The following is an 8758-nucleotide window of genomic DNA, read 5'->3' as shown; positions in this document are numbered from 1 at the left end:
TCTGCCTCCCGGAGGTGGGCGGGGGCGGAGAGGTGGGCGGGGGCGGTGTGGTGGGCGGGGCGGGGAGGGGGCGGGGGCGGCCCTGCCTCCTGGAGGTGAGCGGGGGCGGGGGCAGCTCTGCCTCCCGGAGGTGGGCGGGGGCGGAGAGGTGGGCGGGGGCGGGGAGGTGGGCGGGGCGGGGAGGGGGCGGGGGCGGCCCTGCCTCCCGGAGGTGGGCGGGGGCGGGGGCAGCTCTGCCTCCCGGAGGTGGGCGGGGCGGCGGGGCGGCGGGGCGGCGGGGCGGCGGGGCGGCGGGGCGGCGGGACGCGGCGTCCTGTGGCCGCGGCCCTGACGCCGCCCTGCGCTCTTGCAGGCTCTCGGAGCCCGACCCCAGCCACACGCTGGAGGAGAGAGTGGTGCACTGGTATTTCAAACTGCTTGACAAGAACTCCAGCGGGGACATCGGCAAGAAGGAGATCAAGCCCTTCAAGAGGTTCCTTCGGAAAAAATCAAAGCCCAAAAAGTGCGTGAAGAAGTTTGTCGAGTACTGTGACGTGAACAACGACAAGTCCATCTCGGTGCCGGAGCTGATGGGCTGCCTGGGGGTGACGAAAGAAGAAGGTAAAGCCAGCGCCAGGAAGCGCCCCAGTAAGAGCCTTTCTCGTTGTTCGTGTTTGCCTCAGGCCCGCCGCCGCCGCGCCGCCTCTCACACGCGTAGCTCGTCCGTTGGTCCAGGTGACAGGAAGGCCGCCTGCGTGAGGTCATTGTCCGTAGGAGTAGCGGGAGGCCGTCCACACCCGTCCAGGGGAAGCCGGTCGGAAGCGTGTCCTGTGAGGACGAGGGTTCCGCTGCTCTGACCGCGGCGGCAGGCTTTCCAAACGCGTCCTGCGTCCCGCGTTTGGGGTGCAGATCCGGCGTTGCCGAGGGCCGCTCAGCAACCGCAGGCGCTCAGGCCGCTGCAAGCGGTTCAGTGGTTTCTGTTCTGCAAACCCGCGAGTTTGGTCGCTGAAAACGTTTTTAGCCGTGTTACCTGTCGAGTGTGTGTTTTATAGGAAGCTGGCCTCTCAAACCAGCTGTTGCAGAGAAAGAGGCTTCCCTGCGGTGGCGGGGTCCCAACACCCGCAGCGGCGCCGGTGGGACCCCCGCCTGCTGGCCGCCCGGGCCTGTGGGGCTTGGTTTCCCATGTGTGCAGTGCGCGTGCCGGGGAGGGTCACCAATTTCAGTAACACCCCTGAAGAAGAGACTAACGAGGTAGAGGCATTATGCTGGGGAAATAGGTCAGAGAAAGACAAGTATTGTATGATTTCACTCGTGTGGAATTTAAGAAACACAACTGGCGAACACGAGAACGGAAGGAAAAGTAAGATAAATACGGATACAGAGAGGGAGACAAACCCTAAGAGACTCTTAAATACAGAGAACAAACAGGGTTGATGGGGGAAGCCCGTGGGGGGACGGGTTAAAAGGGGGGTGGGCACTAAGGAGGACACTTGTGGGGACGAGCACTGGGTGTCCTATGTAAGCAGTGTATCACTGCGTTCTACCCCAGAAGCCACTGTTACACGGATATTAAGTAACTCGGATTTAAATGGAAACAAAGAAGCCCCGTTAGCGAGTGGACTTGAGTGTCAGGTCATCTGCTGGGTGTGGCCATCTTGTGTCCCCACCCGGCCCGGAACTCCAAGCCCCAGGCAGCTGGCGCACGCACGCGGGCTTCCGGAAGCAGCGGCTGCCCTCCATCTTACTGTCCCTGTGTCCTCAGCCCTTGTCACAGGGTCCCCCGGCGTCCCGCAGCTCCCAGGTTCCAGCCAGGTCTGTGTGTTTGTGACATGCTCCTTCCCCTTGAGAAGTGAATCCTGGAAAATTCGGCTTTATTTTGAGGATTCTCATGAGGGGTCTCTGAGACTGAGTGTGCTTTATCCTGGGGGCCCACGGTGGCACTAGAGGCCGGTGTCTGTCCCGGCTGCTCTGTGACACGGGTCCCCCCAAGACACTGTGCCGTCAACGGGGCTGTTCTGGGCAGTGATGAGGGTGCACCGCTGCGGGTCTGTGGGACGGCGGGTGGAGCGCGGCCTCCAGGCGAGTAGGATGGTGACCCCCGCCATGCCGGGGACAGGCCAGCAGTGGCCGTGAGTCAGCTGCACAGGAGCTCACGGGGCTCAGGATCTCCCGTGACAGTCTGCTCCCGGTCCTGTTATTCTCCCAGCTGTGCCGGCTGGCAGCGTGCAGGACACACTGTCCCCACAGTCCCCACTGTCACTGTCACCGCAGCTGGAGCCGGAGTCGGGGGTCTTCCCTGGGCTACGCAGCCCGCACCGGCCTCTGCTGCATCCTCCCCACACAGCTGCCCCAGCACCGAGAGTTAGACCCTCATGGCTGCCTCCGGCCAGGCCTTGCTTTCCATCAGGCCCCTTAACCCACCGCAGGCTGGCCCGCAACCCCCGGACGGCATTGGTGTGAACACCAAAAATGCTGCCCTGGGCCTTTACACCAGCCACACCCCACTCTGTGTTCCTTTGCGACCTCAGGGTCATTTCTGGCGCTTCTCCGCTGCTGCTTGTGACTTCTTGGACCAGGACAGCCACCTTCACCGTGTCCCTCACCTATTCGTCGACTTTGGTCCCCACCTAGGGTCCCAGGAAACTAGGGACCTCATGTGGTTTTAGACAGAAATCTCAGCAGCCTGGGCCACTCAGAGGCCTTCAAGGGTCGACGCGGGAGCCGGGGGCAGCAGGGGCCGCCAGACCCGCGTCTGCAGCACCAGGGCGCTGTCAGCCTCCACTCGGCGGCGCTGGCGCTCCCCCATCCGCCCCGTGGCCTGTCTCTACTGCCACCGGATGGGCACGGCGTCACCCTCTGCACACATGAGTCAGGTGTGGGATCAGCAGCGCATGGCACCTGCTCTTTCTCATCTCCTCCCTGTCACCCGGTTCCAGACAGCACAGATCGGTCCTCTGTTCACAGGGACCCTGCCCCTGGGCATTTGCCTGGTGGTTTGATGAGTGCCCCAAACCTGGAGCTGCGCATCGCATGGTGGGACGTCCCTCGTGGGTGCACAGCGCTGTCCACAGATCCCTAGAGTCGCAGCAGTGGGGGATGAGCGGCAGCGAGTGTGCCTCGGCCCTGGATGGAGCTGGGTTCCCCTCTGAAGGCTGCGAGGTGGGCCTGGAGCCATCAGGAAGTGATTCTCTCAGCTCTGCCTTCCTGCAGGGGGCTGGCTCTCTCCCTATCCCGCACAGCCCAGGGCACAGTGTGGACCCACCTTCTGTGCAGGATCGTGTGTGGTCATTACCAGGGCAGTGGGGCACCATGTGATCCATGCAGGCCCCGCGGGCACCGGGAACCTCTGCGCTCTTCACCTGGATCCCGAGGCCTCGGGACCTCCAGCGCCCAGGAGGTGAGCCCACGTCCCCTACACCCGCCGCGGGGCTGTGACCCCACGGGTGACGTCCTCGGTCCCGTTCTGGAGCTGCTCTGCTCTCCAGACGACATCAATCATTTGTCCGTTCATTTACCCAGCAAATCTCCGAGTGTCTGGTATGAACTAAGGGGTGGACAGAGGAGCTGAGCCTCAGAGGTTTCCGCTTACAGGAGAGAAGCAAAAGCTCGCCGCCGGGTGAGCCACGGGGACGGCAGTTTGTGCGAAGCGTGGCGGGTGGACCGTGGACACTGCCCGGGCTCCGGCTGAGGAGGTGGCAGGCGCTCGGTGGGAGTGAGGTGTGAGCACAGCCATCAGGACATTGGGGTGGAGGCCTGGAGAGCGTCGTGGCAGCCCCGGGGACACTGTTGTGCCTCAGGACTCTCAGCATCCGAGGGTGCAGGGCCTTAACCCGGCCCTGGCCAAGAGAGTGGTGGCCTGGCGGCAGGGGGCTGGCTGACGACCAGAGGACACTGTCATCTGGGCAAACCCGTGACCCTAAGACACGGAACACCTACCGGTATCTTTTGTTTCCTTCATCTTCACTCACTCCTTAAGAATGCATGTTTTATCCTAACGAACATCAGAAATTAAATAAAAAACAGCGTGTGACTTTTTTCCTCAAACATGATGAGACCCGTGCCTTCCCGTGTACGTCTGTTCGCGATCACGCACACGCGTGTGCCTGCCGCGATGCGTCACCACAGGATGGGGGCCTAACACGTGTGCTCCCTGATCAGTTATTTTAGGAACTTACACAACCTTGTGGATTTACATTATTTCAACTAAAACGTATTATCGTAAACTTTGATCTACATTTTCACTATTGCCAGAAAATAGAAAGGAAAAAAAAATTAACTGAAACTCTTGATAAATGATAAAACCAAGAAAGGAAATATTTCTGAAGGTTTCAGGAAAAATATTCACCAAACATTACCTCATTCCCTCATGATTCTCCAAAATGACCATTGCACAGAAGCTCAGCAAGTAAGAAATATTCATTTTTGACCAAATTAGCTCTTTCTACCAAATTGCCATGCTAACCGCGGCCCTTCCAGGCGCACTGCCCGACCACAGACCACAGTTCGCCAGGTCACCTGGAGCGCTTGATACCAGTGACCTGAGTGCTCCCGGCGGCTCCGGGCGCCGTGCCCGCTGGGTGCCTGCGCAGCAGTCCCCTCTGTTGTCGTCTCCTGGATTCAGTGATGCGGGGCTGCTCTGCTCCCTGGGAACAGCGCTGTCGTGGGTGGGGGAGGGAGGGAGGAGCCAGCGGGAGGAAGGTGGAGGCAGGTGCCCCAGGAGCTGGACCCGGGAGGATGCGGGACCTGACCTTGGGGCTGAGCCTCCCGCCTGCTCTCCCAGTTCGGGCCACGTGGCGGGGCCACAGGACAAACACCGTGCGTCTTGCACGTGTCTCCCTCCACCTTCCATTTCCCTCGAGGACTTGGAAAAATTGTTGAGCTAAACATGCTAGTTTTTTTTTACTATTTAAACATAAAGCCAAAAGGTGTGGGGGAACGGTGTTACGTACTGCCTGGGGCCCTTCCCTGGGAGACTTTAAGAAATGGGGAAGAAAGGTCTGTGGTTAGTAGACGTTGCTTCGGAAGTTGTGGTAAAATGAAACCTTCTTCTCCAGGTGGACTGGGGCATCTGTGTTGTCAGAAAACGTGCACGTGGTCACTTTTCTGTGCCGCTGCTTCTAATCTGGGCGTCTCCCCCAGACGTATTTTTCTCAAGTAAAAATGTGCTCCTTGATGACACTTTCCTAAAGTGATGCTGATCCTTCCTGAAAAATTATATTGAAACTTTCCCTGAATGAAAAGTATTTGGTTTTTAATAGTGTTTTTTTGTTTGTTTGTTTCCCTATAGCCCCTAGAGTTAATGCTGAAAGCACTTCTAATAGACAGGTAAGTGTTGTTATCTATATTTTAACGTTCATAAGTTGTCTGTTTAATTATGGCCAATAAAAAAATCAGGGTTCTGGAGATTTGGAAAGTAAAATACCTTCCCCAAACAGGAGAGGCCACATACCACACACACAGCTCAGTGAAACCAAAAGAACCTTGCAAAATTCCGTCAGAATCATCGACTTGTTAAATCATCAACTTAAAGATTTGTGTTAATTTTTTTACTATCTCAAATTTCATTTTGTTATTTTTAGGGAAAAAAATGGAGTCCTGTTGTTTTGTGGAAAGTTGTTTTTAATAATTGTCCGTGGATTTGCAATTTATTTCTTAACAAGTCATTAAGGAGGCCACGGGGCCAGGAGACCCTCTGCGCCTTCAGGGGAAAGTTCTCTTTTCACCCATGTATCTTAATAAGACAACTCTTCTGCTCCAGAAGGGATTTTCAGTGTCCCACCGTGTGCATTTAGAAACTTGTTTCTGTGTCTGAATCCTATTCTTCGCACATGCAGTTAAAGGAGATAGTTGTGCGACTCTCCAGCATCCCCTGCCACACCCATCCAAAGTTAGAATACTCTCCAGAGGGCAAACAAACATGAGTGGGTGCGTTCCTCCCTTCCTCAAGGTCAAGGCAAAAACCCTCCCTCCTTAGGACCACTGGCCGATTTATAAAGTTACCTGTCTGATGGCAGTGGACATTTCCCAGGGCAAGCCCTGCATTTTTTGTGGGATTTTAATGGAGTTGGCGAACGCCCAGCTTGGGTGTGATTGAAAACCATTTCGTTTGGGAAGACGTGGTACGATTTCCTTTGTTTAGTAAATGTCTATGGTCTTAACTTTGTAAATCCCACCACAAGTTGCTCCCACGTTAGAGCAGGGCCGGTCTGGAAGCTGTTACCGCAGCCAAGACAACACCGCAGGGGGCTGTCATTACCCGAGGTGATAATTGCCACGCAGGGGGTTGTCATTACCCGAGGTGACAGCCCTCCGCTGCCAGTACACTTGCTTCAAGACACAAGCCCCCCTCTTTAGCCGTTTCCCAGAAAAAGATGCCAGAGCACTCTCTCCAGCTCCCCCTCTGGCGTCAGGACGGATGTGTGGACTTCCACGCCCGTGCACAGCGGCCGTCACTGTGGAGCCTGGGGTCAGGTCCCCGTGTGAACCCGCTGGGGCCCCACTTGAGGGAATGACTGAGGTCCGGAGAGGTTTCTGAGAGGAATAAAACACTTCTGAGCACCCAGATCTTTCACTGTGTGAATAACCACAGACAAGGGACGTTCAACAGAGGGAGCCAGGGGCCCAGCACTTAGTCAGAGAGCGAGCGGTCTTTCCTGATTAATTCTCGCTTCCTGGCAGGATTCAGACACCATCCGAGCAGGCCCCCCGCCAACGTGCCCCCATGGGCGGTCTCGTCTACGCCAACACTTCTGACGCGTTTCCGCAACTGTGAAAATACGCTGGCGGCTTATCTTTACCCCCAACTAATTAAAACAAAGCTCCCCGTTAGCTCAGAGCAGGAGATAGGCTCTTCCGTGTTCTGACCACCTAATAGCGTGTTTATCCGCAGAGGAAAGCCAGCCCCGAAGCCTCCAAAATGTTTACGTTTGATTGTTTTAAATAATCAGACAGAAGCGTGGGTCAATTCATATCAGCAGGCATTGATCCACGTGGAGAAACAAATCTCGAAGATTGTATGTCGCTTTTCCTTTCTGTCCCAAATGACTTAACTGGCAGTCGGGGTGCAGAATGGCAGTTTAGGAAACAAAGTTTTCAAGTTGAATTTCTTCTCGAGAGATGAACTACATGGAAAGGATGAAAAGAAAATTTCAAAAATCAATGTTGCCTTTATCAAATCTGAAGCATGCATTAGATTGTTAAAATTATTGGAGCACCTGAGGGGCTCAGTAGGTTAAGCATCTGACTTCATCTCAGGTCATGATCTCACAGTTCATGGGTTTGAGCCCCGCGTCAGGCTCTGAGCTGTCAGCACAGAGCCTGGAGCCTGTTTCAGATACTGTGTCTCCCTCTCTCTGCCCCTCCCCCACTCACATTCTGTCTCTCAAAAAAATAAAACAGACATTAAATAAAAAATTAAAAAGTTATATAGTAAATCAAGATGACAGGAGACTGCACAGCACATTTAATATATTGAATCTACTTAAAATACTTGAAGCAAATGCTAATTTTCCAGCCAGTATGTTTTTCCTGATACTGCGCTCACTGAAAGGGGCAGAAGGGTTGGAAGTTAACGTTTTATTTAACCTTATGCCCAAAGTGATCAAACTAGCCCTCTGATTGGTGCCTCTATTTAAAAATACAGTATCATCCAACACAAATATAAAGACCTATTATTAATAAATAACGATCAGTTCTAAGAAGAAAACTAAACTAAACTAAAAATTAATATAGCGACTGACCGCTAGAAAAGAAATACTGGTTTTTCCCTGTTGCCAATGGGTAGGCTGACGCCATGGGTAGAAGGCAAGCTTTACTCCCCACAGATGAGGGATGGAAACTTCCTAATAATGTCTCCATTTCTGTCTTTTTTTTCCAGCCAAGGAAGCAAGGGTAGCAGCTCTCACACCCCAGGCGGTCCCTGGACACGTGGGAGACTCCCTCACCAAGACGCAGTTAAAACAAAAACAAAAACACATAGTATTTGCACTTTGTACTTTAAATGTAAATTCACTCTGTAGAAATGAGATATTTAAACAGACTGCTTTGATCTGTGAATGGAAGGGCAGGCTTCAGAAAACTAATCACATACAATGTATGTGCCCTCTTCGACCTTGGAAATCTGTACCTGGTAGAGATGTATTGTGAGTGGCTTTAAGCTTAAGTTCTTTATCCTGCACATGCTGACGTAGCAGAGCTGTTAGCTGGGCCCTGACCCCCTGCCTTTCTCCCCGCCAGGGGCCGCCGCCCACCACCTAGGCCCGGCTGGCTTCCTCTGGGTCCCCTGCATCCACGGCATTCTCGAATCCACGTCGGAAGCTTCGAGGAAGTCGCTGTCCTCTGCGGCCCTCCCCTGCCGCTAACGAGTGCGTGGGCTTGTGTGTCCTGGGGTTCATGTGGGTCTGTTGTGCTCCAGAGGCCTCGTTCTCCCAGTGGGTCCCGTGGCTGCCCGGCCACCCACTAGGTCCGGGTGGCGCCCGCAGGAAAGGCCACTTCCAGCCTGTCTTTGATGTGCCGCTTTTCCCTCTCGAGCCTCACTGTGAGCGCTGCCTGGGGCTCAGATTAACCACGCAGGAAGGCGCAAGAGCATCGCTCCTGCCGTCCAGAGGCAGCGAGGAGAGGCCCAGTGTTCAGAGGAGCGGGTCTGGTCCCAGCGCGCCCACTGGTGGGTCCACCCTGCTTCTGCCCTGGCACGTGGCCGCTGCTCACCGAGCGCTGGTCCACTCCGGGTCCTCCTGGGAGGTGAGACGGTCCCCTGAACAAACTGGGGGCATCCTCCTCA

At 55.1% G+C, this 8758-nt stretch overlaps 1 protein-coding gene across 3 annotated transcripts in view; it reads left to right on the top strand.

Moving 5' to 3' along the window:
- The window catches only part of SMOC2 (SPARC related modular calcium binding 2), a 150557-nt gene extending 142603 nt beyond the window's left edge, over positions 1-7954 (top strand). For 2 of the 3 annotated variants that reach the window (XM_039222930.1, XM_039222929.1), the window contains exons 11-13: positions 353-627; positions 5267-5304; positions 7856-7954. In XM_039222930.1, the coding sequence (XP_039078861.1) occupies positions 353-627; positions 5267-5304; positions 7856-7873 (331 nt within the window). In that variant the 3' untranslated portion in view covers positions 7874-7954. The remainder of the gene's footprint in view (positions 1-352; positions 628-5266; positions 5305-7855) is intronic. The other variant, XM_039222931.1, reaches the window with a different exon arrangement.
- The last annotated feature ends 804 nt before the right edge of the window (positions 7955-8758 follow it).

This window comes from Hyaena hyaena, unplaced genomic scaffold, assembly GCF_003009895.1.
Source record: "Hyaena hyaena isolate Hyena2069 unplaced genomic scaffold, ASM300989v1 scaffold_1214, whole genome shotgun sequence".
Taxonomy (NCBI): Eukaryota; Metazoa; Chordata; class Mammalia; order Carnivora; family Hyaenidae; genus Hyaena; species Hyaena hyaena.
The sequence above is the reverse complement of the archived record's forward strand: the minus strand, read 5'-3'. Positions and strand labels throughout refer to the sequence as shown.